At 40.2% G+C, this 27,677-nt stretch overlaps 7 protein-coding genes and 2 long non-coding RNA genes across 14 annotated transcripts in view; 4 read left to right on the top strand and 5 right to left on the bottom strand.

The window, feature by feature from the left end:
* Nucleotides 1-9,977, bottom strand: part of LOC105282988 (sodium/potassium-transporting ATPase subunit alpha) — a 57,924-nt gene extending 47,947 nt beyond the window's left edge. For all 4 annotated transcript variants that reach the window (XM_026974979.1, XM_011345352.3, XM_011345351.3 and 1 more), the window contains exon 1: nucleotides 9,795-9,977. In XM_026974979.1, the coding sequence (XP_026830780.1) occupies nucleotides 9,795-9,824 (30 nt within the window). In that variant the 5' untranslated portion in view covers nucleotides 9,825-9,977. The remainder of the gene's footprint in view (nucleotides 1-9,794) is intronic.
* Nucleotides 9,978-10,773: 796 nt separating this feature from the next.
* Nucleotides 10,774-12,364, bottom strand: LOC105282982 (NPC intracellular cholesterol transporter 2). Its single transcript, XM_011345344.3, has 3 exons — nucleotides 11,989-12,364; nucleotides 11,728-11,895; nucleotides 10,774-11,489 (listed from the first exon to the last, which is right to left on the bottom strand). The coding sequence occupies exons 1-3, from the start codon at nucleotides 12,005-12,007 to the stop codon at nucleotides 11,221-11,223; spliced, it is 456 nt and encodes a 151-aa protein (XP_011343646.1). The 5' UTR covers nucleotides 12,008-12,364; the 3' UTR covers nucleotides 10,774-11,220.
* Nucleotides 12,113-13,765, top strand: LOC105282983. Its single transcript, XR_894611.3, has 3 exons — nucleotides 12,113-12,242; nucleotides 12,613-12,724; nucleotides 13,678-13,765. It is a non-coding gene; the product is annotated as an uncharacterized LOC105282983 (long non-coding RNA).
* Nucleotides 12,481-15,399, bottom strand: LOC105282984 (D-beta-hydroxybutyrate dehydrogenase, mitochondrial). Its single transcript, XM_011345345.3, has 5 exons — nucleotides 15,008-15,399; nucleotides 13,624-13,923; nucleotides 13,254-13,559; nucleotides 12,777-13,026; nucleotides 12,481-12,711 (listed from the first exon to the last, which is right to left on the bottom strand). Exons 1-5 carry the CDS (start codon nucleotides 15,168-15,170, stop codon nucleotides 12,591-12,593), a joined length of 1,140 nt encoding a protein of 379 aa, XP_011343647.1. The 5' UTR covers nucleotides 15,171-15,399; the 3' UTR covers nucleotides 12,481-12,590.
* Nucleotides 13,896-16,623, top strand: LOC105282985. Its single transcript, XR_894612.1, has 2 exons — nucleotides 13,896-13,981; nucleotides 15,393-16,623. It is a non-coding gene; the product is annotated as an uncharacterized LOC105282985 (long non-coding RNA).
* On the bottom strand, nucleotides 16,536-18,135 carry LOC105282986 (zinc finger protein-like 1). Its single transcript, XM_011345346.3, has 3 exons — nucleotides 17,885-18,135; nucleotides 17,459-17,764; nucleotides 16,536-17,369 (listed from the first exon to the last, which is right to left on the bottom strand). Exons 1-3 carry the CDS (start codon nucleotides 17,984-17,986, stop codon nucleotides 16,815-16,817), a joined length of 963 nt encoding a protein of 320 aa, XP_011343648.2. The 5' UTR covers nucleotides 17,987-18,135; the 3' UTR covers nucleotides 16,536-16,814.
* A 152-nt stretch (nucleotides 18,136-18,287) lies between these two features.
* Nucleotides 18,288-19,893, top strand: LOC105282987 (programmed cell death protein 5). 3 transcript variants are annotated; one of them, XM_011345349.3, is made up of 5 exons: nucleotides 18,288-18,409; nucleotides 18,912-19,036; nucleotides 19,262-19,370; nucleotides 19,445-19,611; nucleotides 19,688-19,893. In XM_011345349.3, exons 2-5 carry the CDS (start codon nucleotides 18,971-18,973, stop codon nucleotides 19,736-19,738), a joined length of 393 nt encoding a protein of 130 aa, XP_011343651.1. In that variant the 5' UTR covers nucleotides 18,288-18,409; nucleotides 18,912-18,970; the 3' UTR covers nucleotides 19,739-19,893. The 3 variants fall into 3 exon arrangements, with proteins under 3 accessions (XP_011343651.1, XP_011343652.1, XP_026830806.1); XM_011345350.3 differs by lacking the exon at nucleotides 18,288-18,409 and adding an exon at nucleotides 18,750-18,846; XM_026975005.1 differs by lacking the exon at nucleotides 18,288-18,409 and having other exon boundaries at nucleotides 18,823-19,036.
* Nucleotides 19,894-20,004: 111 nt separating this feature from the next.
* LOC105282981 (protein disulfide-isomerase TMX3) lies at nucleotides 20,005-24,522 on the bottom strand. Its single transcript, XM_011345343.3, has 10 exons — nucleotides 24,275-24,522; nucleotides 23,740-23,788; nucleotides 23,631-23,670; nucleotides 23,400-23,563; nucleotides 23,152-23,335; nucleotides 22,936-23,080; nucleotides 22,617-22,857; nucleotides 22,356-22,548; nucleotides 22,064-22,256; nucleotides 20,005-21,970 (listed from the first exon to the last, which is right to left on the bottom strand). The coding sequence occupies exons 1-10, from the start codon at nucleotides 24,312-24,314 to the stop codon at nucleotides 21,936-21,938; spliced, it is 1,284 nt and encodes a 427-aa protein (XP_011343645.1). The 5' UTR covers nucleotides 24,315-24,522; the 3' UTR covers nucleotides 20,005-21,935.
* A 164-nt stretch (nucleotides 24,523-24,686) lies between these two features.
* Nucleotides 24,687-26,334, top strand: LOC105282976 (WD repeat-containing protein 92). The gene is made up of 4 exons (XM_026974996.1): nucleotides 24,687-25,081; nucleotides 25,183-25,683; nucleotides 25,761-25,858; nucleotides 25,950-26,334. The coding sequence occupies exons 1-4, from the start codon at nucleotides 24,815-24,817 to the stop codon at nucleotides 26,155-26,157; spliced, it is 1,074 nt and encodes a 357-aa protein (XP_026830797.1). The 5' UTR covers nucleotides 24,687-24,814; the 3' UTR covers nucleotides 26,158-26,334.
* Nucleotides 26,335-27,677: the final 1,343 nt, after the last annotated feature.

Below are 27,677 nucleotides of genomic sequence, written 5' to 3'. Positions count from 1 at the left end.
GATGGACGGGAAAGAGAGAAGGAGAAACGGAGGGCACAGGGTGGGCGCGAGACTGTCGGTGTGCGTTAGTAGAACGCACTCGAATGAGTACACCTAAAGCCAGACTCTCGTGATTACACGTCAGCGCAAATTTGAAGATCTAGTGTGCACGTGAGATCGCGACTTCGATCTCACGACCAAACCGGTAAAAGTAAAGTCAATCTTCGAAAGTGCAATCTGAAGACCGAAAGCACTTTCAATATAATACACTTCTTCAAGTTTAGCTCTCTCACGTTTATCGATGGCGACTAAGCAATCAAGTGAAAGAAGAAAACAGTTGCAATTCTAGATAGAACGAAGACATAAAATCAATCAGAAAAAATTAACGTAAATTAAATTTTATCTATGCAATATCGCGCATTGCATAAACATTGAAACATTTGACGACAACTTGCGACGCGGGCACACAAGCACTTTGTCGGACTGCCCGGCGACTTGTCGATTTCGTCGAGCGAAGGTGGAACAATGCTGGTAGCGCTTATTGCTACGAACCAGCATTTTCCGGAGCGGTCATCTGAAAACCCGGGACCGATAATATCGAATGGAATTGAATAAGCACAATTATACGGAGATAACGGGAAGGGCTGGATAGACGGGGCAGAAAGAGGAAAAAAGGGTAGAAGTCGGTAGACCGGGGTGAGACGAGAAGTGCCCGAACAAGCGTCGGAGGAGGTGGGTGGCGGTAGTTGTATCGACCGCGCCGCACTGCGGGGCTTTATCCCCTCCCGCACCACGCCGCCTCTCTATCCACTGACACCCTTCTGCCCCTCACAACTGCCCCTTGTCCTCCTCATGTCGACACACACACACACACACACGACGTACATACGAACGTACCGATCCCTTCCTCGAGTCGTTGTCTCATCCTACACCCCGCAGTCGGTCAGTAACCCATTCGCTTCGAATAAGTGGATCCCGCCGAAATCACGATAAAGGTTCTGAAATGTTCGCCCTTTGTTCATCTTGAGATCTCTCGCGATCAGCGAGCGAGTATCGACGGCGGTCGGCCTCGTTTAACAATGCGGAACGCGATAATGTGGAGGAAACGAGGCGATGCCGGTCGAATGCGATCGAGTGCAAATAACGCTGAGTGATATTTTTCGCAACGGGAGAGAAGACAAAGAACACAAAGAAGCGAAGAGGTCAGGAGGGAGCGTTTCCGGAGGTGTCAGCTGTTTCGTCGTGCGAATACAGCGAGTCGAGATACCTCCAGGAATAGTAAAAAACTATCGATATCGCGACATTTTTATACAGCGAGACGTTATACATCAGGCTTTTTCTGAAGATCCTTCTGGGCTTTGCACCCTCGAAAGGACCGTGTTTCCGATCAGTTTTATTCGATTCCGCGGCGATTTAGGTACAGGATGTTCCAAAATGATCAATCGAAGGAATTAAGTGATCTAACACGTCCCGAAGTTCGGCATGAATTGTTGGAAAGAGAGATGCATACTATACATATCGCAAGGAGACTATATAGTGCACTATACTATAATGCATTATATAACTATTACGTAAGCGCACCGCCACCAATAATGAATATCGAGAAGCGTTTCTCAGCTGATTCCTTTATTTTTGCTCTTTTTTAGAATCGTGTGTAATTATCCACGATAATTATCACTGCTTGCAAATATGAATTATGATTATTATTCTTAATCAAGTATTCTATTTTTTTCTTTATTGCGACGATTGCGACGATAATAATACGGCAATTCCGAAATGACATCGTTACGAAGAAATCACACCTTCTGCTGCGAAGAATAAATCATCATAGTTGCTCGTGTCAGCGCAAACGAATGTTTATCGATCGCTACTGGTTTTACGTGTCTGTGTGATTTAACAAATAACGCATAAGTGCGCGGCAGTTAGACGCGACAGCACGGTCGACATTATTCTAATTTACATAACGTTTTACCTCATTTGCGCGTCGCCATTCGACTGCTATGAACTACGCTTATAAGAAAAATGATCGCTATTGCGCCTCCACTAAGAAAAATTGCATAATTAATTAACGTCGCTGATTTGCGTGCGATCGCTTTCTCGGAGTGGCGCGAGCGACAGTATTCACATTTTCTATCCTCTTCCTCTTCCTCTGCCTCCTCCTCCTCGTCCTCGGTCGCTGATGGTTACGTAACGCGATGGACGTTACGTAACGTTACCGAACGTCTGTGCAAACGATCATTTAGAGGGTCGTTTGGAAGAAACGGTAGAGTCAAGGTACACCTTAGCCCTAAATAGATAATATCCAACATTTAAGTGATGCGTGGGTGAACCCCTGTTCACCCACGCATCACTTAAATGTTGGATATTTATAAGGGTATAAATCCAAATGTGATTTTATCAAGGAAGAACTAATAAATGACAGAAAAACGTGTTGCAATTATTTTTGTGTTAAGTACCCAATTATTGAATTTCTAGTAAATCTTTTCTATCGTTATTTAAATATTAACAGCTCTTTTAGGATACTTTTATAAAATTTAAATAATAAGAGAATTTATTTTATTTATATGTTGCTATGTGACATGTAGGTTGTATATTATTTCATAAATATATTCATAGATTTTTTAGTGTCGGAATCGATGGGTAACATATATCAAAAACGAACTCTTCGTTTAGACACATACAACGTGCGCGTGTTGTAATTTGTATTTTAACCATTTTATACTTAAAATATTTTGAATAGCTTGAAACTTTAAATAGCTTGAACTGAGGGAGGCTTCATTGATATGAAGCTTGATATAAGGCCGTTTTATGTAAAATCCCTGCCGAGAAATCCTGTTTCGCGCGAAATTCTGGTTGGGATACATCGTAATTTACTCGTAAAGTCAGTATCAATTTTCCAGCGAAATCTAAAACTCTGCTCTTGCACATAGTGGCTCGATGAAAAGGCCTGTCGACCAGAGGAGGAGCTCTCGAAATGTTACCAAGAGCGTAAGATGGTATCTAACACGATTCGTTTGTCGTTTTGAGAGCCTGAAATTGAGAGTTGTCATTTTCTCGCGCGCTTCCGGCGTCGTCGGCGATTTTACTTTAATAACCTCATCCAGTTTATTACTCGATTACTACGAGGGAAGGACCGGATTAGAGACGTTGAGTAGGACGTCTTATTTGCCTCGGAAGCACAGGAATTCTGCATTTGCGAACGAACGAACGAACGAGCCACGGCGCATCCGGCTACGGCGAGATCTGTGCCGCGCGGACAGGAAATAATAAGGTTTCATCGTCCATGCACATCGATTTCCAATCGGCAGCTCATGCATTTCTAGCAGTGCCGTGCGTCGAGTTTGGAGACGCGTTCACCGATCGTCATCACCGAACGTAATTTGAATGATGAACGTGATTATCGAATCACTCATAATTACGGATAACTCGACGTAGTTTTATCGGACCGATCCTCAATTTCTCGAGTTTCAAGTAAACCAAATTTCTCGTGAACGATTTCTTTTCCCGCTCCAAGTACCGCGAAGAAACATGTGCGATTTGGGACAAAAGTAAAACCATCCATAGAGCTTATTATGGCATAATGATGGATAAAAAAAATAATAAAAAATAATTTTTTATATACTTTATGCAAGCATCGTTTTTTAACAACAGCGCTCCTCAAGTCACACTATTTCTAATCATCGTGCAACTTTGATTACTGTAGATGTAATTTCAAAGTCAATTTTTCCCAATGGATGTAACAAACGTATGTCATATTTAATGCACGGGTAACGTTCGATCCGTTTCCAGAATGCGTGATGAAATAAAATACATTTTAACAAAGAGTTAACAGAACCGCGCCTAGCAGGGCTCACTCGCGGGGGTTGATATCGAGCGACGTTATCCCTTCTCATGTCACGTCACGTCACGTCTGCAATAATACCGTGAGCAACAGTTTCACGACGTCGCGCAGATCGAGTAGCGGACGATAGCAACTTATCCGTTGATAAAATTACGTAACACCGACACGCGAGAATGCTGTACGTGTACGATGTGTTAATGGCTTTAACTTTAATTAAAAGCTGCTTGAAAATTAGTCGTGCAATGATTGTAATGACCGCGAGAACGACAATACGAGGACTAACGACGCTGCCCTGCGATATTTTCCCTGTCGAATATGTGCTATTCTCAATGAATTTAATACCAATATGGGACTATCGCCAATTCCCGAGCAATTTCGAAGCGCGGTAATTCCTACTCTGAGCAATTACGGTGATCGATGCCGCCATTGAGGGCTTTATCTACATCTGTACAAATCATCAGCCCCGTTATATTCGTTCATATATTATTATTAAGCGCGAAATATTGTTATGATGTGTTATTTGACATTATATACTTGCGAGATACGTTAATGATATTAATCATTCCGCATTAACACTCTGACACCAAGAATTAATCCACCCGTCTGTTGTACCGTTTCATTTCATATCTTGCTCAAAAATGAAGTAACGATTCAAACAGCATTATCCCTCTTTAGCCTACGCGTTAAAAGATTAACGTGTTATTAATATATATTACATTTTTTGTCCTTTTTGCATGCAGATAAATGTACAGTACTGTACAAAGCATTAAATGCATGAAAATTGAAAAGAGACACGCGTGCAGATGATTTAATCGCACACGTCGTGTATTCCAGGAATAATACGTGACAGTAAATAATTATTTTGCGCGCAGTCGGTCGGGAGGATGCAGTATGTAATATTTTTCATTTCTAAATAAAATATTTCCTCATAAATTTTTATCTAGTTTGCGCGAGACGGGGAAGCTGTATTGGGAAAAGATTAGTCGCGGGGATGTTACGGATCCGCACAGATTGAATGACCGTATCGATGCATCGATGAAAAAGCGGACGCGACTGACTCGATGAACGGACGAGTTATTAATAAGCAAACTCCACGACGTCGCGTCGGACACCGCGGATCGCGTAACGTGAAGAAGAAGGGAAAGGGGGAAGAGGAGGATGGCTCCGTGCCAGAGGAGGCACTTGAGGAGGCTGCGTGACACGGAGAGAAGCACTCGCGAGAGATGTGTGCGCGCTCCCCTGACACACATCGACACATCTCGTTAAAATAACGACATAATGGCTAATTCAACGATAAGCAGCGCGAACCGTGGCGTTCGAATTAACATCGAAGGTGAGACGAGATCGACGCACGCGGCGAGAAGATGCTGGAGGTGAAAGGGAGGACAGTGCGACCAAATCTCGCGGAATCGCGTTTTTTATTTAAGGCATGAAATTGTGTATAATTATGAAATAATAAAGATAAACATTTTCATTTGCGTGCTCTTTGCATTTTATCCTCGTTACATTTTTTTTCCCTCGATCGACTTCATTATATTTCATCATTCTCGTATAATAAATTAATATTTTACACAATTTAGTAAATCTTGCTCTTTTAAAATTATTTTATTAGATTTGTCGTTACATTCCGCTATTTTCAGATAAAAGAAATCGCGCGAATTGCACCGAAACCAAAATTGGAAAGTGTAAAATCCTATTTTCTGTGTTTTTGATAAAGTCATTAGGAACATGCTCATATGGCAGTTTTATTCACAACAACTGCAATACAAATGTGATTAAAAAAATATACGTCTCTTTATTAATTTTTGTAATAAAACTTATTATATAGGTGCTTAAAAATAATCGGAATATCACAGAAAATCTATGAGGCTGTTTACACGCCACGTGTCGCCATCTTACTGCAAACGCGCAAAGCATCTCGACCTGACAAACTGGCACGCGATCGATCGTCAAAGGGTGCGTCTGCTGATTTTTCAGCTGTGCATTCTATGAGAGACGAGCGAAAATTAACGCGCGTCTCGTGTAGCGTCGATACACAATATACATAAAGTTTGAATATTATTTTACCTTATGCTTTCAAACAAATGATCGTATATTTCAACTAAAACGAAGCTACGTGACATTTACTAGAGCCAAGCTTTTCGTTATTTTTTTATGACGCGTTACAGAACGAAATTTGTCACTTTTTCAAGATTTTATTGCCACCGTCCGTCACACAATATACAAACATATAGCGTTAAATAAATAAATTCTATATTAAAAATCTGACACAGCAAAATATATCGACGTCGCGATTGAGAAAGAGAAAGGAAACCGCATTGAAGACTAGGGCTTGCAGTTACTTTACGAAGAATATTGGCACAACGCACCATGCAAGACTAAATTTGCATGATCTTTTTATCCCAGTTTATAAAGCCCGTTTTAGATCTATGCAATATATTGCGCTAGATCTGATGCAATTTGTTGAGCAAAATTTTGCTGCAAGAATTAAATTTGCTGCTTATGTATAAATTAAATTGAATTGCGTTGTGTTTATAAGGTACATTTTATTTGACGCAAAAATATAGTAAAAATTGCGGTGCACGCAACATGGAATTTCTGTATGATAATATGTATCGGATTCCTTAAAGACGCTAACGTTTGCACTGTTTATCCCATAAACCGTTCCATTATGCGCTCGGCGTAATACGTTACGCATGCCTAAGTCGAATTCCGTCATCGAATGCGCGCGGTGGCGAAGGGTCGGATAGGAAGAAGAGAGGAAACGGGTTTTATGATGGTATACGGCAGCCGTGGACTGCATTTGCTCCCGCGGATTTCTCTCTACCGGTTCGCACGACTGGCCATGACCTTGACATCAATCCGCATCGGGGAAAATTGACGGGAGACGAGCCGTTTCGGATTTATCAGCGGATTACTTCTTTTAACGCCTACCAATTTGTCTCTCGGGTCATTCGCGCGCCTCCGAAGGGCTAAACGTCCACGAGTTTCAAGTGACCAACGATTGGGAAATTCAGAATCAATTTCACAAACGAAATGGCAAAGTCTGAAGGCTCAGATTTCAATTAATTTCAATTCTACATTCCGTTCCTAAATTCGAAAAATTTGAATTTTAGATTTGATCGTCGGAATATTCAATTCTACTGGAAAGTGAAAGGTGAAAGGAACCGTGAAGACAATTCGCAAACAATTAAACTCTTGCGAAAAAAATCACTCGAAATTCTAAACCGGTTAAAAAGTCGATGGTCAGAAATTAGCGTGCGATTTCCAGAGTGTACCATCATTCATCGCGTGTACATTCAGCCTATCGCGCTTCCAAGCTGGGAGCACTAAAGCTGGAATTAAAAAGCGAGATTCGTATTCAACTCGGCGCGGATACACGGATAAATTACAGTTACTGTGAAAAAATGGAGGTAATAAATGGAAATGCTACCCGTTGAACGGAAGTTCATCGATCCGAAATTATATATACCTACTAAACTAAGAGGGAGAAAAGCGCGAGCATCCGCGTTCGTGTCGTGAGGCCGAGATATGCGCGAGAGCCGCGTGCACAATGCAATATCGGATGAATAATATTGTTCTGCCGTATCGTTTCACACTTTTCGAGCAGAGTCGCTATTTCTGCAAAGATGGAATGTTCAATGTAAGCATGATAACGTACATAATATAGGATAATTCCGGGATAGATTGCCATACGAGAGAGCCAACCGCTTTAATTTCGCAACTGGTCGCGCAGCTGTGTTATCACTTAGTCTGCGCTGAGTTAGCTGTGTTTGCAACAAGAGGTTCTACAGAAAAACGTCATAATTATGAATATATTTCCATTTTAAACTTTACTGCCTACTGAAATTTTTTATGTTACTATTCCCGCGAAAGTATCTATCATGAAGTGACAGAAACCAATATTTTAAGTTTATTTAGAGCTCTTCGCGTGTACCTGACGTCATACAAGTTCCACTCGTGCTCGTCATGGTTTACGAAGTGCTATGGTCTCTCCCGGATAATTGATTGAGAGAAATTACCATACTACTTTTCAAGATACCGCCGTTCAGAAAACGTACGTTCAAGATGTAGAAAGTCAAGTCTAAATTAATTTTCCTTAACAAGGTAGCTTAAATCCTCTCATCGCTATTATCGCTTAAAACTTTTCGATTGCACAAATATTGCATATCGGAGAAGAACATTCTAGACTGCTCGAGTGAGGAAAGCTTCTCGGAAGGCTCGCACACTAATTTTCTTCCAAGTGACATGCGTCACTTGCATATTCCATGCATTCTTCTCGGCTAGAGAAGGAAGACTCGCAGAGAGGAGGAAACGTCTGTTCACGTCGCTTTCTCCTGCATTCATTCGCGGTTACGTTTGGCTCTAGCTCAGTCTTATCGCCGTCACGTGATTTTACAAGAATAGTTAGGCGGACTTGTAAAAGTATAGAGTCTGGCCGAGTATAGATCGGTGGGATGACGTGTAGTCGGGACAATTAGCCGCACCGCGCGGCTGCGCGATTTCTCGTGTCGCACAGTAAATAATTCAAACGGAACACGCGCGCGACAAACATCGTTTCGGACTGCAAGGTCGCGTTGCCATTCTCGATAATAGCAAATAATGTTTGTCTAACAAATATCGTTAATATGAACAGCGGCGGGAGAGGAAAGGAGAGAGAGAGAGAGATATTTCTGTCGTCAGCATAAATATCCCTGTGGAAATATTCTTGGCCTTTCATCGTTTGAGCGTTCATCGCGCTAATCGAGCGGTCAATCTATTTAAAGGAGGCACGTATTCTTTCCGGTGAACGATAATTTATATATGATTAGCGGTGTAGCATAAATCTCCATAGGAGAAGCAATAGATATTCATAAGAGAAGTTTCAGATATTCGGGGAGTTCGCTCGACGCGAAAAGCGCTCGGGGGGGGGGGGGGGGATCAGTTTTTATCTCTCGCTATTTTGTAACTTTTATTACTCGCGGATTCGATGACTTATCGACACCGCTATTCAGAGATTACATATCAGAGAGACACGCCTTAAAAATTTCGAGTCTGCTGTCCTCGAGTGTATCGACGGGTGTCGGTAGCTTTCAAACGATCGTGCGCGAACAACGTATAATTCTTATCTATCGGCAACGAGTGCAACCGTAGTGATCAGAATGTTGCTTTGGAACAAACCACTTAAATATACTGTATAAATATATATAAATATAATTAAATATACAGAATTACTTCTGCAAAATACATGTTTCTCAATCACATTCCTCATACCTCGTATCGCCTGACGTATCATATTGCATCATTTCGTAGGCCTAGTTACGCGCGTAAAGGAGATCAACCGGCTTATCGACACGACACGCGTCTCTGAATCGAGGTCTAATCGTCGTCGTAACCCGACACAACTTAACGTGACACCGCGTAGAGTCTCATCGCGAAGAATCTTGATTGATCCTATCGCGATTAATCGACTATCGACATTGCGCCGTCATACGCATCGCGGTGCTATCTCCGCGCTCGAGATCCTCGAACGATCTTCATTTCATCTGAAGCAGGCATCTGAATTGAAAGTAGGCGACTGGGGGGCAGAGAGATGGGGGAAAGGAGTCTCGAAAGATTTAACGCGAGATGTGGATTACAGTGCGGCCGTCAGCGGCCGCGGACGGATTATCGAGGTAGGGCGTGGTTACGCCGGACAGCGCGACGGTCCTGCACGACGCGGCCGAAGAGGAGCGCCGCGCGACTCGCATACGTCGATCGACGTAACGTCAACTTCAGGACGCTTCGTTCGGCTGAAGTTAGGCGCACATTTCGGAAAGTAGGCGGCGGCAACGACCGACGCGGGGGAATCGCGACGCGTGCAACGCTGCGCGGTGTCGCCGACACCCCCGGCGCTCCTCGGCTCGGCCCGACGTCTCGCGCGTCCAGGCGCGGTCGGCCGTCGTCGTAGGGGGGAGGAAAAGAAGCAGCAAAATGCGGGGAAAAGAGTACTGACCTCGTCGTCTAGCTTCCCCTTGGACGCCATCTTGACAACAAGCCGGTGGCGCTCGGGCTGGCTGACCTGACGTTCCTTCGACTACCTGCTCGTGCGCGCGTCGCGGCGCGTGTCCTCGCACTCACACACCGCGATGTCCTCCTCGACTTGGTTTTCCGCCACACACACACTGCGTGCACACCTCGTACGATCCCTCCGTTCGTGGCACACGCGCGGACCGATCGCGCGCTACTCAGCTCGCTTTTGCTGCCGTGCGGCCGAAACGCGCCGCTCCGCGCGAACTCCGACGCGAATGCTCGACGTCGCAGAGTGAGAGAATGAGAGACAAGGACAGATCGATGTGCAACACGACGGGGGGGGGGGGGGAGGGAGGAACAGGTGGGGCGGAAGAGCGCGAGATACGCGCGTGTGAGGTGACGTTACGGGACGGTGTGTGACGCGCCGAATACGATCGATAGGATTACGAACAGTTGACGTTTTGTGACGATCGATCGCGATTATCGTGTGGCATACCGCTCGTCGGTCCTCCGTGCGATCTACGCGACATCTCCACAGCGTACAGCGATAATTTTAATAAGGACGATTTTACTTCTGCGCGCGCCCCGCCGCCAACTTTTCGTCATGCACGCCATCTTGTCGTGACCGTTGCTTGCTGACGTCGCTTGCCGCCTCACCTCCCCGCACCCCTCCACCGCGCACCGTTCCCTGCTCCGTTTTATTCTGTCGCGCCGGTTCCCCGTGCGCAGACGCGGCGGTCTATTTGTGATTTCGGAATTTCTGTCGTAATCTGCGGCATGTATCTGATATTAAAAGAATGCGACACCCTGAATCATGCAGAATGCACTTTCAGGGTTTTGAAAATTAATAGCGCAGGTTACGGTAACTTTGATGATTTTATTGTAATTCTACAGAATAAATATTATATCTTATCATTTATTTATTTTTGTTTATCTTGAAAAAATCGATAATGCATCTCGGATATGTGAATTTAATAAAAATTTATTTCATGAATGAACTCTTACATCGTGGTCATTTATACATATGTATACTCATGTTAAAGTTTTTATTATTACGTTATTTACATAACAGGTTAATAATTCGTAAAGATACCGCTAAGTTGAATAATTTTGTCGCCTAGTTTATCAGTCATAGTGTCAGAAGTTGAAATTATCACTAACAATTTCGAGCGCTTAAATATCTATGAATTTCACCTTCATAATCTCGGCGAGATATGACCTCTCACTGCATATCTTAACGTTCACTACTATCGATACTGTCTCAATGTTGGTGTAAAATGAAGATAAAAAAATTAAATCCTTTACTATAATTTATGCTTTATTAATATATAGATATATATATTATATATATATAATATATATATATATATATATATATAACCGATGAATCTGAATTCTTTGAAGAGAGCTTATTTGTCGGTCACCTGGCCGTCCACTTTAAAGCACACCTGCACGTTCTTGTTTTCGTCGACCAAGGCGAATTCAATTTTCAAAACCACATCTGGGTAACTCTTGTCTATCGGCATTTTGAGATTGTACGTAACTTTGTCGCTCTTCGCTAATGGACATCTTCCATTTGTTAGAGATTTACACGCGTCCTGCTCCGGATACGGATAATCTATTGTAATTCCCCAAAACGTCACTTTCACGCGCGGTGTCAGCGATTTCGCATCAGCATCTACGACAAGATAAATGTGCGATCAAATAATTGGCTGATTGTTCTTTTTTTTCAGACATCACGTTGGAGAAACGGGCATTCTAATCGTCAAAGAGCTTGATTATTTCTTGAATAAATCTCACTCACTTTAGAATAATTCGAAAATTATTCTTGAAATTTATAAAAACACTCGCTCGTATTTGATTTTTTTCTTTTCGAGATTCACTGTTAAAAAAATTTCAAATTTAACGTAACTTACTGGCAGCAAAATCCCACTGCGCGATCAGATCAGTTCCCTTGTATATATTACAAGGCAAACTGCTGCATCCGTCTATCCTCAGTGCCAGAGGTAAAGGCCCGTCATTACATGGACTATGCGGGGTGTCCTGCAGAGACGACGCTATGCAGAACGCAGCGATGATACAAACTGTAATGTGAAAACAGATGTGCGATGTGGTCAGAGTAAATATTAAACTCGTAAAATTACGGAAGACAGAGATTAACGTGAGTCAAGATTTACCAGATGCGAGGACCTTCATAGCGCAGCGTGTTCACGAGGAAACAGACAATAATGTAGTAATTTTCGATCGGGAGACGAGTATTTATTCGTTTGATATTATCTAATCGTACACCTGGTTGCCCTAAAATCGGATAAGATTCGAGACATCAAATGAAAAATTGACGCCGATGGACACTCAAGAAGTAACACCTGTGTTGATGATGTTGCAAGTTCACGGAAATTTATCAATTAACAGGAACACTTAAAGCGATATGGTCAGATAATTACGAGTAATCTGTCAACAATTAAGCAATTATTTTTAACTTTCACAATTATTTATAACAATTATTAATGTTGATGTTGACCAACTTATTTCCAATCAAACCACTCCAATCTTCTTTCAACATAATTATAGAACAAGATAATATAACGCGATTCAGTTGATTTAATCTCATATTATTTAAAAATTATTCGAAAAAAAGTTAACAAAAGCGTAATCTGTCAAAAGAATGTCATAATTATTTTTCATTTTATTAACGTTATATTGCAGATTACAAACATTATCTTCAATAATGTAAATAATATTATAGTATATATAAAATGTAATAAAATTGTATATAATATTATTGTTTATTGGTACGCCAGGACGGTCCACTGACAAAGCGTTGAACCAACTGATCATGCAGCCATATAGGCGTACACTTAAACAGCATCCGATAAAAAAAGTACCTCCACGACTCGCATCTGAATATAAAAGGTAGTTAATTATGTTATAATATTTATTTCTGCAAATTAATAAGACAATTCACCTGTAAATCGTCGAGGGATAAATATCCAGAAGAGCGCCATTAAAACTCTCGTATATTTTTGGATCTGACAAAACTTGTACGTTCTCTTCATACTCTACATTCGTCTTCTGCGAGACTTGGGAAAAATAGTCCATGTATCGAGTGAAATAGTCGCCGTAAAATTCTTTCGCTTCATCCGACATAGATGATTGCATCCTTTCAAAATACGATCGTTGCGATCTCATTATATTGCTTTCCGATACAAAACCACCTGTTTTTTCGTAGAACGAAGAGATAAAGAGAGAGATAAAATTTTATTTTCATATATCGAAATGACTACGGCAAACGCAGGAATGCGCAATAACAAATAATAAGTTTAAATTTAGTGAGTTAAAAACTAAATTTGTTTACGAAGATTAATTCGTTTGAGCATTGATTTTGCGCATCTAAGCAACGAAACTGCAAAGATGGATTTGCTTTCACGCATTCTGTACTGACCGGGCATAAAAGAGACAACTTTAATGCCGTATTTATGGTGCTCTAGTCGAAGAGCGGTAGCCCATGCCAGGAGAGCGGCTTTTGTTGCTCCGTAGATACTTGTACCCGGTAAGGGTTCGTTTGCACAATGGCTAGATATTACGATAATCCTGCTTTGGTCCTTCCGTATAATCGGCAGCAATTCTCGCGTGAATCTCATTGTCCCCAGTAGATTTACATCCACTTGATACTTAGCGAAATCATCGATCTGCCATTCAAACTCGCCAAACACCATTACTCCGGCATTATTCACCAACGCGTGCAGCACTACAAATAATGTATTATTATCTGATGATTTTCTGACTTTCACGTTACATTGTATTTTGCTTACTTAATTGTTGTTCTTTCATCAGTTTCTTAATTCCTTCTCCGAACCGTTGAATAGATGTTCCATCAGTGATGTCAAGTTCGCGAACGATGACTCCTTTCTTCTCCAATGCTTCAATAGCAGCTGTTTTTGTCAGTTCTGCTTCGGATATCTTACGCACACCAGCCAAAACTGTCGCGCCCTGAGCGCGACAATGCATCGCTAAACTGTAGCCCAAACCGGAATTGCAACCGGTTATAACAATAAGATCTCGCGCTCGCAGCTTTGACCGACGATTGCAAAAATAATACAAGACAGCAGCACCTAAGAAGAAGAAGAGTAACAAGACAATTCCTTCAATGTAAATTCTAACTGCAACGAGGTAATGAAATTTAAAATTCTAAACTGGTATTGTCATCGTTTTCTATTCTTTAAAGATTATGTAAAAGTTAGAAGAGGTACGGGACTGAAAGAAAGCTTAATCAGACTTTGTAATTTTCTTGAAAAAACTTTGAAAAGTGTATTTATTCTTAGTAACTGTAAAGGAAAGTATTCTTATAAAGCAATTCGCCGGGACATTTTAAGGCATGCGATTTTCGGATTCTTTGTAAAACGTGGAGCAATTGAAACCATACTTGTATATACATATAAACATACAGATATTTTGTATTATTTGTTAGATTATCTAACGGGTATTCAAGAAAATCAATTTTATCTGTCTTAGGGCCGATTGTTCCAACTTCTTGGTAAATTTTACCTGACAGGTACTATAGTACCTGTAAAATTTACCAAGATGTATTTATAATATTTCGATTTCTTAATTTCTTCTCTCTCTCTCTCCCACTCATTAATTTTATATATATAGGAACATGAATTTTATAAAATTCTAAGGGCCGATTTTTCCAATTTCTTGGTAAGTTTTACCCGACAGGTAGCGTATCTTTGTCTCTTTTCAGTCTTTTTTTAGAACTTATCTGAAAAGAGACAAAGATACGCTACCTGTCGGGTAAAACTTACCAAGAAATTGGAAAAATCGGCCCTTAGAATTTTATAAAATTCATGTTCCTACATATATAAAATTAATGAGTGGGAGAGAGAGAGAGAAGAAATTAAGAAATCGAAATATTATAAATACATCTTCATTTATCAGGTAACATAATCATTGTACGTGTATGTGTATGTGAATAAAATAATAATTTGTATTAAATAGTGTTATCAGAAAAATCAGATCGAAAACTGAAATACCTCTCAAGTAACTTACAAGACCTTAATTGAGGAGATTAATTTGACAAAGTTATAACATCGTTCTACGAAGAAGATACTTAAGGTAGCGGAAATACGTTTGAATGCGATTTGATCGAGTCAGCGTACGAAAAAGCTAGCTAAGCTAGCAAATGGATTCTCTTACTTGGCAAAATCACCGAAAGTGCTGCGGCCGCGCGCGTGTACCCGGCGTTCACGAGGTACGCAAGGCCGCACGAAGTTGCCCCACCGTAATGTAAGGCCGTCGAATGTCTTCTCCAACATGCCGTCCTCCACCTGTTACCGTACCTTTTCTCTATCAAGTTCATATTTAAATTACGACTCGAAGCTGCTTGCCGCAGCACTAGATATTAAACCAAGTGGTTATACACACGTTCACCATTCACGAGCGTCCCGAATGTAAAAGCAAATATATCATATAATGTATAATACACTCGAGAGAGAATTTTTTTTAATTATATTTTATGCGCAAATCTCGTTTGAACAGATGCTGAATAAATAAATGAACTCTTAAAATGGATTCTTTACAGTAAGATGTACTAGCGACGCACGAAACTTCACAACGGCACGATCGGCTCTTGTGTATGCTACGTTCGCTGGACGAAGAAAAGCATATCCTGTACGATCGTTCTACCAGTCGGCAGCGACCGGCCCCCGTAGAACGCAAAGAAATGTGACCCAACCCACCCGTTCAGCGTTGCGCCGGTGGGCCCGCTGCTTTTCGAAGCAGAAGTGGAGTATCTACGATCAAATGTAAATTCTGAGGTAGCCGATTTAATGCCGTTCGGAATGCCTGAAAGTATCAGAGCATTCAGCTTCGACTCATTTAAACGGCCAGAAATCGTTGAACGCTGGATTTCCCATTAACGAACAAACTAGTGTCTGAAATTAGTTAATATTATGAAATGATTATCATAATTGAGATGCTAAGATCAATTTTCCGCTTCTTACTTCATTGCAAACGGCAACAGTTACGCGTGTAGCTTTCTAAAATTCTAAAATTCAACGTTTTAATTACTGAGATTATCAAAGAGTAACTCTAACAGCAGATCTAATAAATTTTATAGAATAAAAACAAGATTTGTTTAAAAATGCGTTGTTTTAAGATGAACAAGTGTGAAAAACAAAAAACATCCGTATGAGGGATAAAAGAGTCGTCGATGTGAACTATTCTCGCGGCTGTCGTAAGCATTTTAATGTTTCATGGGACAGTAGTTCGAAGATTTAACCGACTTCGTTCGAATTTCAATGCTTGGTATCGGAAAAAAGAATCGATCGAAATATTGTATGCAACGTCGTTTTTATGCTCCTACTTTAAAGATATCAGTCTTTAGTATCAGATATATTACGACTGTTTTGGAAAGCTTTAAAAATATCTATAGTATTCCTGCATGAAGATGAATAATTGCTTAGCAGGCGCAGTCGATCATTTTACAACGTATTGCAAGTGAAAACAAGTAATTGTTAAAAACATGTAGACGTCAAGAAATATATTAAAATATAAGCTAGAAAAAGGCACATATTTTTCTGCTATTATTAAAATTATCAAGTATGTGCAGCAACTTTACAATTCCATTATACATATATAATAAAAAGAGTATCTGTGCATGCTGTGCGACATGTGTGCGTCCGAGGTTTCCCGAATTCACGATAAATGGATAAGAAAACACTGGTGATGCAATGTTTTTCCAGATTATGAATCAATAAGCCTTTACAGATTTAAATATACAACTTTGATGTAGGATATAATTTACATAAAAATTAACAAATATTACGTACACTGTAACTTACATTAGATATGTCCTTATCATTGCCGCACAAACTTGCATCGCGACTGCACTCACGCAATCTCACAATGTTGCACGTCTCCACGGTTCCCACGTATCTTGCAGCTTCGAGGATTGTCCCGCGATAACGATCGCCAATCGTTACCGCTCGTCGTGTACGATATATTAAATTACAGGCTTCTCGCCGAACTTGAGATTGGGGTTCGCTAACACGTCGAAGCTCGGATCACCATCCGTCGCCATTCTTCCCAGCCATGAAAACAGCAGAATGATCCCAACGAAGAAGAATATGCCGATGACTGCCATCACAGCGTATCGCTTGTACAGAGACCCCGCAGTTTTTCGCCGCACCGGCGCCCTCGAGATCAGCTTCCACCATCTCAAAAACCACTCTATGGCGGACTTCCGCTGATACTTGTTCTCGTCATGATCGAAAGACATGTCCTTCGGGTCGTCGTAGGCCTCGCAGACCTTTCTCGACGCTGGACTGGACAATCCTAAAGATGAGTCAATGTTCACGACGGAGTACGGCGGGCCAAGTTTCTGACTATTCATGTGCACAGTGTTGACGACGGAATTTGAGTTGATGGTCGTGCTGGTGCGAGACACAGCCACTGTGGGTGACGACGATGCAGCCACTGTATGGTTTTGAAACAGAGCACTTTCCACTGCTAACGAAGGACGTTCCTGCTCTGGTTTTTGTTCTCTGTCGTCGCTCAGCTGCAAAGTAAAGATACATTAATACATCACAATAAAATTTAAAAAGATTAAAAAATTTGTAACAATGACAAGAACATTGAAGTAAGTACCAATGGTAAGCCAAGGCCGGCCCGGGCCCAGTTCACAGTCGCCAATTTTTCCCTCAGCACATCCGCGACCGGTGACACCAACTTGGGCTGTGGGAATATACACATTCGACACGCAGGGCAAGTATAGCCCGCTGGTGCCGTAGTGATAGGCAGATCCCTGGCATATTGGTCCAGGCATACCCAGTGGTACATGTGGTAACACGTCAGTCTCACGCAATCGCCATCGCTCAGCTTGTCGGAGCACAACGTGCAGACGGGATTGTAGTCGTGGTCGTGGAGCCACAACAGGTATGACTGTACTATACACTGTAAAACAAAATTAATTAATCGCAGTGCACCATGAGGCGACGATTACAGGCTGCATCGTTCATCGAGGAAGGCGTCCACGTGCTCGCAAAAATATTCAAGACAAAGACGAGGAATTACCTTTGGATGATTTGTAACCATGCAGTGCTCGCATACATTGACACGGTGTTCAAAACAAAATTGATTCGTTACTCTTCTTTTTGGACACTTGCAGAGACCCATGTTACGATGTCGCGTGACAGCAGGACGAGCGTAACGACGTTGGAGTGCGGCTCCCGATTCCTCGCAATATTCTCGCTATTGAATCTTACTAGGCGTCATATCCAAAACACCAGACGCGATATCGCCGCTTTATTCGCACTGCCCACCATATTTCATCATCAGCCACGTCGTCTGACATTTCAGTGCGGCTCACGGGATCGGAAACGACCAATCGGCTCAACGTTCCTCCGTCCGTCGTCCAATCGTAGCTCGTAACGATCCTTATTTCCGCGCTACACTGGAAATACCGGACAAATGTGTGTGCGTGTGTGTGTTGACCGGAAAGCCTATGCGAATGTTTTTGACAAACTTCAAACGCAAATAAAAAAAAGTACAAAGTGTTACTTTACATATTTAGTGCTATATTTAGACCAACAACGTTAGGCAAGTTCTCGAATAAATAAAGAATAAATCTAACCCCAATATATAAATTAAAAAATGCTTCGAGTGCAAAAAATATACCGAACTGACGCAATTTCATATGAATCATATCGTCTAGGTTTCTGGCAATCAAACTTAGCATCTTCGCGACATTCGCTTGTATTTGCGTTATGGAAAAACCGGAGCACTTATTACTAAAAATAACTTTAAAAGAAAAAAACCTCTGAGAGACTCTAAAGTTCTTTCATTGAAAGCAAGGAGAGAGGCAGAAAAAAATAAAAAACCGCGTATCTCTCAACAAAAGAAAACTAAAATCAATCTTGATAATCTTATCATATTAATAAAATCATATCATATAAATTCTTTTCATGCCGGTAATGATGGCGCAGCGGTTCAATCCTTATATAGCAGTTGCGTACAGTTCATGTTGTTGCGTGCTAGTAAGCGAATCTCGTAATGGTTATTAACGATGTATCAGTCGTGTAATTACACAATTACGGTTTAGTTTTAGGCTGATAGACTCACGAACGAAAGTTTGACGAAGCACGAAGAAAGAAAGTAAACATGTCAGACCCGGAACTTGAGGCGATACGACAGCAACGGTTAGCTCAATTACAGTCTCAGTACAAGGTAATTTCTACGAAGTTATGCGTGATTTCGTACTTCAGGATCTCGAGCTTTATAAACAATAAGCCGATAGAAAGACGTGCAACGTCTAATTATGACTTGATCTCTGCGACAGTTACTTGACATACGGAAAAAGTGTTGAGATACAATGTGTCTAATGTTGAGGTTAACTTGAGCTGCTTTGTGCATGTCTTCCAGATTGTTTAAATGTGCGTACCATTATTCCAGAGTAACAATGCGGACGACAAAGAAGCAATGGAAGAGAGGAAGCAGCAGATGGAAGACATGAAGAATTCTATATTGACACAGGTGTTGGATCAATCAGCCAGAGCAAGATGTAATTTATGTTATGCCATTGATACTGTTAAAAGATTTTGTTAACGGTTTCTAATCTTGTACGTTTGTCGATAGTGAACACACTTTGTCTTGGAAAACCAGAGAAGGGGAGAATGGTAGAAGAGATGCTCCTGAGTATGGCACAACGTGGACAATTGTCTGGCAAGCTTGGAGAGAAGGAGCTAATCAGTTTACTTGAAAGTATAAATCAACAAACGAAACAAAAGAAGACTACTGTCAAAGTTGGTATACCACGATCCATCGCGCTTAGCATACCTAACAGTGTAATATGAAGTAAGAGAATTTGATGTATTTCAGTTTGATAGAAGAAGAGCGGCACTAGACTCCGACGATGACACGGACTTATAGCAGCCGTAAATCTTTTATTTAAGGTTTTACTTAAATCAGCGAAGTGTAATTTTCCTCTTGATTTATCCCCGCAGGTAAATGCGTTACGATGCATGTTACTTTTACGCTTAATTATATATTATCACGTATGAAATAAAACTTATTAACATCAATCACAAAGGAAGGCGATATTAATGCAGAATATGGATAGAATCATCTACCATCTTCCACTCGATAATTAAAGATGAAAATATGTGCTCGTGATAGTAATAACTTGCGAGAAAAAATGCTTCAGGTCTTTTTTATTTGATACATATAAATATACATTCGGTCAACACATAATGCACATGGAAGATTACTTTCTCAAGAAAAAAAATCACAATCATACTTACAGCCTACACAATACAACAAATAACACTCGCGCACAACTTACATAAATATTACCAATATGATCGTCGTTTAACTGTATATATAAAAAACGAACATTTGCTTTGATGTTTAATAGAATTTCATAAATTATATGTAAACATTTGCGATTAATATACAAATTTTGATATATTTTACATTTTTCTTCGTTAAAGCTGTGTTAAAAGATAAACTTTTCTGATCGTGTTACACATTCGCTTAACTTGGTAGATTGTATTGTCTCATGTGATACGCGTCAATTCACACATTCAAGATGTAATTGTAAACAAAAATTAGTATATACAGTGCGCCTCAAATTCCATGCGCTATCCGTTAATAACAAATTCTTGAGATTACTTCAAGATAATTCCAATAAAACTAAAAGCGCTCGAGGTTACTATTTTTGAAGCGAGAAACGGTTTTCCAACGGCGAACCAATCATAGCATGTTGATCGGTCAACTTTTAATGTTTCCTATTTAAAAACTATTATAGCTTTGATACTTCAGCGTTAAGATTTTCGACCCTATGTGACTCCAGAAATTTGCTATTAACAGATGATGCGTGAAATAGAAGACTTATGAGAACATAGTGTGTTTCGCAATTACCGTTACATATTTAAATGGCGTATTTTACAACTTATTACAATCCTAGAAATCCTAATATTAATATTAAAATATTAAAAACATAATATTCTTTAAAATATAAATAATTAAAGTTAACCACTACAGCCTGTGCAGTACTTTTATAAAAAATATATAATATAAAATATACAACATAAAATTAATTGATCATAAAATTGATTACAACATCAGTCGAGTCTGAAAGATCAATAATAGGTATACGATAGCAGAAACTAATGCCAATAATCAATTTTAATCGTTTATATCTCGATATTCAATTATCTTTGATAATTTGATATTAAGGTTTAAGACTTGTATTGAACTGTCGAATACACCGTTTAAGTATCTGGTAATAGTTGCGACACTTGCATATTATATACATGTACACACACACACACACAGTCTCTGGTAATAAAGGTACCAGTGTTTGAAAGGGATAGTGTAGATTGAATTGAACAGAAAAGTCCAAAATCCTGTTCTCCGATTTTCGCAATAATTATCAAGAAATTAATTAAAGGCAATTAATGAATATTGACGAATGAGTACGCACCGAGGCCGCATCATCTAATAACTAGAGTATAAATAAGTACAAGAGGAAGGGCCGTTGTCGTACCTAAAGCATTCCTCTATCGCCTCCGTGCAAGATTATCGACCAATATTTTTTAATCGTTTTTAATTAATTTCGGTATAATACAAAGATCGCGATAAAACGATAGTAAAGACTTCTATTCAATTCAATCCGCTCTATCTTTTCACGAGCAGTGATACCCTTCATTACCGAACACCTTGCATGCATGAGGAGAAATTTACAAAACATGAAACCATATGGAATGTCAGCGATACACTGTATAAAAATCCTCGCAATCTTAAAACTGCTTTGGCAATCTTTTGTTTGATAACATAATGCAGATGTAATCATAAGCGTTTATATACACTGTATATATTAGGGTGGACCTTAATTATATTTGATGAACAATTTTTTCGTTTTTTTCTGTGCGAGATTATTTCGACGAGGATGAAGCGGTTTGTCATAGATGCTAAAGCGACCGGGAATATCGGTATTAAAATTAAAAGAAAAATCGATGCTTGGGAGGCATCGTGAAACAAATTCAAAAGTTAAAAAATAAGATCCACCTTACTATATACATAATGAAAAACGTGAAAATTTTGTATAATGTATCCGTAACTATCTTTAATCCTTCTTCATATGACTCCCTCCATCGGTATCTGAAAAAAATAATATAATCATATACATATGTACCATCTTTACACAAAGGGAAACAATGAACTCTATTATTTATTCTAAAAATAAAAGCCTACCGTCGTCTTCGTCATCCGCGTCCAAAATATCTGGACAGCAAATCCCATAACATATCAACGACAGAAACCCAGCTGGCAATCCGAACAGTACCATCGTCAAGATGGGATTGCCTTTCCACATCGAAGTCAAAGTGCTTCTCAATTCGAACCAGGATCTGCGAATACGTACTAACCAAGAGTTCCCACCGTATCGCTAAAAATATAACAATATTTATTATTAAGTGACGTCATTATTAGCAGATCAGATCATAATCAGCAAACAGAGTTTTTAACAGAGGCTTCGACACCGTACCGGAGCACTCTCATTGCGTATCTGCTCCAGGAACAATTCTATTACATAGGGAGTCAGTTTCTCGGTGTCGTCCTCAGGAATGTGGTGGTGATTCGTAGTCGTGTTTATCACAATTAAGCTTGGTAAAGGTAGCACCGACATTGCTATACTATTGACTAGATCGGGACTAGCTATCCAACCGAACTGAAAATGACTGAGCGCAACGGCCATGTTAACTTGACATTTCACGAAAACGCCATTGAATAAACGCAGCGGACTTACTCGTGGTACTTCTCCCGCTTATCCTTGATCACAGACTCAACCATGTCCCTGAATTCCAGCATGTCAGGCGCAATTTCTTCCAGCTGGTTTTCTTCCACTACTGCTAAAACGAGATTCTTACTTGTTAAGAATAATTGATTTATATTTCCCCTAGTTACTTTCGGGAACGTCGGGAAGCGTTCCGCGTTCACCCACTTGTAAAGCGTCTCGTTTATTTTCTCTATGTCGCTCAAGTTGTGTCCTGCAAGTTTTATCGAATTAATCGACTAATAATAATCGATTTTTTCTTCGTCACTCCTTTCCTCGACCGAAAACTTACCGGTGAAATTGTAATGTGAGCTTTCCTTGTACACGAACAATGCTGGAACATTTACCACGGGTGCGTGCTTATTTACAACGCTCGGATGAGACTGATAGAAAAACGCGTGTGCTTGAAACATAGTTGCAGTCTTGTAATAAAGTTCCTGCAAAGCAATTATTAGATGTAATTTAAGATTTCAAGTAATTCTCATGTACAAAATTTAAAAAAAATTACCCATAACACTCCAACTCTGTCTCCCACGTACAAGAAATAGAGATCGCGATCCTTCTTTATCGTGTGGAAACTTTCCGGTTTTGTTATCTCTTGCACAGGCGGACCGCTTAATCTCAGAGCGAATTTGACTATCTCATCTCTAGTTCTGTCACCATGATACGTGTACTCTTGATCATCCTTTAAACTACAAGTTAAAAAAATAAAAATAACGTAGTTACAATTTATAATCACGATAAAGGGCTACTTACAATAGAATAGTGGGAAACCCTTTAACTTTGAATGCGTTTGCCACATTGGTGAATCTAGTGCAATCGACTCGTCCTACGCGTATCGGCGTCGAATGCAAGTGTTGAGCAACGTGAGACCAAATTGGTTCTAATCTTTTGCAATGTGCACACCATGGTGCGTACATCTGAAAAATGAAACGTTACTGTATTTTCTGAAGATATGGAATAATGTTTTGTAGATGTTAATCGTACCATTAGCAGCCATGGGTCATCCTTATGAAATTCTAAAATTCTTCAAGAAAAGTATGTATTATTAACAAAAGATGACTTGATATAAAGTCGAACAACAAATGTTTCTTACTTGTCACTTAGCTCAAGTACGCGCGAGGATGACGGGTGCGCTAGTATCCCTGAAAAAGTAGAATGTATATAAATGACAAAAAACGCTGGAGTAGAAATATTTTATATATTGCGCAATTAAGATCGCGTTATGTAAATCAAATTAGACTTGTTTATTAAAGCTTTCCGTGAAGAATTTATTGGATTTTATTATGTAAATGCACACGATACTTTTTACAAGAATTTTCAAGATCAAAGTGAGAATGCTTTTTCAAGAATAACATTATATAAAGCAAATGATTCTCTATACGCCGATATAATGCAATTACTCATTGCATGAAGAGTTAATGACGAACAATCCAATTAGACGAGTGTCAAACGAAATGTCGAGCGAATCGTTGTTACGCGTTATTGATCGATTAAGGTGCCAGGTTATGTCGCGCACGTAAAATACTAACCGTGGCACGTAATATATTTTACTATTTTATAAATATATTTACATATGGGAGAATTGTCTCTTTCTCTTTTATAATCTTTTATTTCCTGCAAGTGCTTACCATAGAGAACAACGACGAAGATTTGCATCAGGGAAACCATTCTGACGATGGATTCGTGACGTCGACGAACGGAGACTAGTCACCCTCATTTGATTCTTCGGCAACACGGGCGTATTGAATAAAACTGCATAATTTCCAATGGCCACAAATGAATATACGAACCTTTGACTCTTCACCCGTGCAACACGTCAAGTAGAACGATCAAACGCGTTCTGTCGCCATCTGTCGCATCGTCTCGAGTCATCGAGTGTGTCGAGTGTTGTGTAGGACGCGCTTCGATTCTGCACTCGCCGCTCCACTGCCGCCTCTGGTGGCCATAAATAGAACTAGTTCTCGCCTAGTTCTTACTTCCCTTTACACCCGCTAGGGTACTAACTCATGGTAAAACAGCTTACAGTAGGCTGCCATGCGTGAAACTTTTCTAGATGGCGCACGAGTTTGTTTATGGTTACTTGGAAGTGTAATCGACAAATGCTATGAGAGAACCGTTTTGTTTGAACGTGGCTACCACCTGACGCCGAAGAAAACTTCATCGTTGACATGGAAAAGCTGGCGAAGCCGCAGATAATCTGCCATATCGAGAAATCGGTGGATTACTCGCCGTTCGATGCCAAATGGATACCGTGCAGTGCAAAGTTCGTGGTTATGGGCTCGCGGCCGCGGGGTACCGGTATCATACAGATCTACGAGGTGTCCGGCGGTGAATTGAAGCTTGTCAAGAATATAGAGAGGTCCAGCCAAATGAAATGTGGCACTTTCAAGGCTTCCAGTCTCCGGGACCGATACTTAGCTACCGGTGATTTCAAGGTTTCTTCTGACAAATGTTCATGCACCATACATCACGAACATTTTATCTCGTTTAGTATTTAATTTTCCTCAATGTACATGAATGGAAAATTATTTTGCAGGGTACACTGAATATCTACAATTTGGAGGACGCTTCGATACCGATTTACACGGCTAGCGCGCATACGCAGATCATAAATGCCATCGACGGAGTGGCAGGTACCAGTGTGGGATGCGGTGCGCCCGAGTTGGTAACCGGATCCAGAGATGGAAGCGTAAAAGTGTGGGATCCCAGACAGAAGAACCGACCAGTCGCCGTAATGGAACCTAAGGAGGGGGAGACTCGGCGAGATTGTTGGTCAGTGGCGTTCGGCAACTCTTACAATTCTGAGGAGAGAGTAGTCGCTGCGGGATACGACAATGGTGATCTGAAAATGTTTGACCTGCGGGCGATGTCGGTGAGGTGGGAGAGCAATTTGAAAAATGGAGTTTGCAGCCTCGAATTTGACAGAAGAGACATCCCGATGAACAAACTGGTTGCAACGACACTCGAGTCCAAGTTTTATCTGTTCGACTTGAAGACTCAGCATCCCAAAAAGGGCTTTGCGTATCTGGTTGAAAAGGTTTGTTCTTACTTGAATGCGCCTGAGATTTATAAATCCATTTTTACAGATTTATAATGATTGACATATGATTTCAGGCACACAAGTCGACGATATGGCTAGTCAAGCACTTGCCGCAAAATCGTGAATTATTCGTGACCAGTGGCGGCGAGGGAATAATTTCTCTCTGGAAATAGTAAATATATTAGTGAATGATTCAATGAATATATATATATATTGTTAAATTTATATATTCTAGGAACTAATTGATGTTTATTATCTTTCAGTAATTATCCTGAAAAAAGGAAAACCACAGACGCTGATGGAATCGAGCAAGGTGTCGTCGGTAATGTCAGCCTGCTGCAGAATTGCACGCTTTCAACGCAGCCCATTAGTTCCCTAGATTGGAGTCCGGACAAGCAAGGGCTCGCAGTGTGCACGTCGTTTGATCAATGTGTACGCGTTATCATCACCACAAAACTGAACACATATTGATTAAGTACCAGAAAGCTCTTGTAAATACATGTACCATAACAAAGTTCTCGAAAATGTCATAAACTCTGTTTTAAGATTTTTGTTATACACGTAAGTTAACTAGTAAAATTCTTGATTCGCTTTACGTTGCTTCACATAATGAAAATCGAATAAAAATGGAGTGCATAAAGAGGAAAATTAAGATATTCAGAAATTTATAGATTCAACATTTCAAGATCATACGTGGCGCGTCAGATGGCATCTTGACATTTATGGTTCAGATTCGAAATATCGATTTTTGTTCGTGTGCATCGCGCGGGGTATGTTACGCAACGGCAAACAGACAAAAGCGAATTATATGCTATTGGGCCAATCTATTTAGGATCGGACCCTTATTAAGCATCGGCCGTCTCTTGCGCGCGAACATTACGCAATGTCGCACGACGCGCCTGCCACTTCAAGGCGCGTTCGACCCACACTTCGTCGCGTGCACCTCCGTTGCATCGCGGCGCGAGGATAGAACGTTGCAGCCATGCGCAAGGTCAGGAATACTTCGACTTTAATTACACAAATTAGCTGTCGCTGAGACCACTTCTCGACTGTACCGTTGAGATCGCGTTATTGCCATTAGGTGACCATTCGTTTTTTATTCGCACTTTTTCTATTCTTTAGCGTTTCATTTTCTTAGCTAATTTTCCGCGTTTAAAATTAAACGTAGAAGCATAATTTAGATTTGAGGAGAAAGAAGAGAGAAAATTTAGAAATTATAAATCAAATCTTTTTATCTCCTTAAATCGTGAGATTATTCTTGGATACATCTATTATCTATTGAAAAAAATGTAAAAAGTTTAATAGTTCATTTAATTTATTAACTTGTTAATAGTTTATGTCTATCGCATGTATCTCGTTCGCTTTCCTACTCTCCAATTTACGTCAAGATTTCATACTAATGCTGTGCACATTTTTCTTGAGATAGTCTGATATCCTATAATAGAATGAAATTACTATCCTTTAACACGATTCATCGTTATCGGCAAAAAAACAGATAATTAATCCTGGAAATCAAATGTTGATTGGCTAATTGCACTGTATGCATACGCAATATATGTGCACGGGACTATATGTATAAACACGTCGACAGGAAGGAAAGTGTGCGATACTTGGTTCCTATTTTCGTGCCTCAATGGCGCACTCCTTGGCAACTTGGTCAACGTCCAAAATCTGCATTGCTTGCGCTATGATTCCACAATCACTGTACTTAAGCCTTAAATGGAAAAATCAGTTATATAATATGTTAATAAATGTTCCTATACTCTTCATTAAGATATATATAATACAATCGTTAGTAATTTGAGACATCTTTCTATTTAAGGATTGTTTTATTAATCGAGTTCTTACTATTGCGCAATGGTGCTTGATGCAACAAGAGTTAATAAATGAAGATTTTTCAATATAGAAAAATACTTTTATTTGTCTTAATCACTGTCACTTAACAGTAATCATGACAGTAGAGCGAGTCAGTGATAAGTGCCGAATTCGTA

This window comes from Ooceraea biroi, chromosome 14 (genome assembly GCF_003672135.1).
Source record: "Ooceraea biroi isolate clonal line C1 chromosome 14, Obir_v5.4, whole genome shotgun sequence".
Taxonomy (NCBI): domain Eukaryota; kingdom Metazoa; phylum Arthropoda; class Insecta; order Hymenoptera; family Formicidae; genus Ooceraea; species Ooceraea biroi.
The sequence above is the reverse complement of the archived record's forward strand: the minus strand, read 5'-3'. Positions and strand labels throughout refer to the sequence as shown.

Bases quoted from the DNA above. Each gene is read 5' to 3' on its own strand.
- LOC105282987 (XM_011345349.3), top strand. From the start codon at position 18,971: ATGTCAGACCCGGAACTTGAGGCGATACGACAGCAACGGTTAGCTCAA. The intron at 19,037-19,261 runs GTAATTTCTACG...CCATTATTCCAG, and splicing joins AATTACAGTCTCAGTACAAG to AGTAACAATGCGGACGACAA. The intron at 19,371-19,444 runs GTAATTTATGTT...GTTTGTCGATAG, and splicing joins TCAATCAGCCAGAGCAAGAT to TGAACACACTTTGTCTTGGA.
- LOC105282986 (XM_011345346.3), bottom strand. From the start codon at position 17,986: ATGGGTCTCTGCAAGTGTCCAAAAAGAAGAGTAACGAATCAATTTTGT. The intron at 17,765-17,884 runs GTAATTCCTCGT...TTTGTTTTACAG, and splicing joins TGGTTACAAATCATCCAAAG to TGTATAGTACAGTCATACCT. The intron at 17,370-17,458 runs GTACTTACTTCA...TTTACTTTGCAG, and splicing joins CCGGCCTTGGCTTACCATTG to CTGAGCGACGACAGAGAACA.
- LOC105282982 (XM_011345344.3), bottom strand. The intron at 11,490-11,727 runs GTAAGTTACGTT...ATCTTGTCGTAG, and splicing joins GCAGTGGGATTTTGCTGCCA to ATGCTGATGCGAAATCGCTG.
- LOC105282976 (XM_026974996.1), top strand. From the start codon at position 24,815: ATGGAAAAGCTGGCGAAGCCGCAGATAATCTGCCATATCGAGAAATCG. The intron at 25,082-25,182 runs GTTTCTTCTGAC...ATTATTTTGCAG, and splicing joins TAGCTACCGGTGATTTCAAG to GGTACACTGAATATCTACAA. The intron at 25,859-25,949 runs GTAAATATATTA...ATTATCTTTCAG, and splicing joins ATAATTTCTCTCTGGAAATA to TAATTATCCTGAAAAAAGGA.
- LOC105282984 (XM_011345345.3), bottom strand. From the start codon at position 15,170: ATGAACTTGATAGAGAAAAGGTACGGTAACAGGTGGAGGACGGCATGT. The intron at 13,924-15,007 runs GTAAGAGAATCC...TCTTCTTCTTAG, and splicing joins ACTTTCGGTGATTTTGCCAA to GTGCTGCTGTCTTGTATTAT. The intron at 12,712-12,776 runs GTGAATTGTCTT...TTTTATATTCAG, and splicing joins TATCCCTCGACGATTTACAG to ATGCGAGTCGTGGAGGTACT.
- LOC105282981 (XM_011345343.3), bottom strand. From the start codon at position 24,314: ATGGTTTCCCTGATGCAAATCTTCGTCGTTGTTCTCTATG. The intron at 23,081-23,151 runs GTAATTTTTTTT...ATTGCTTTGCAG, and splicing joins ACAGAGTTGGAGTGTTATGG to GAACTTTATTACAAGACTGC. The intron at 22,257-22,355 runs GTACGGTGTCGA...TTATATTTTTAG, and splicing joins TACGCAATGAGAGTGCTCCG to CGATACGGTGGGAACTCTTG.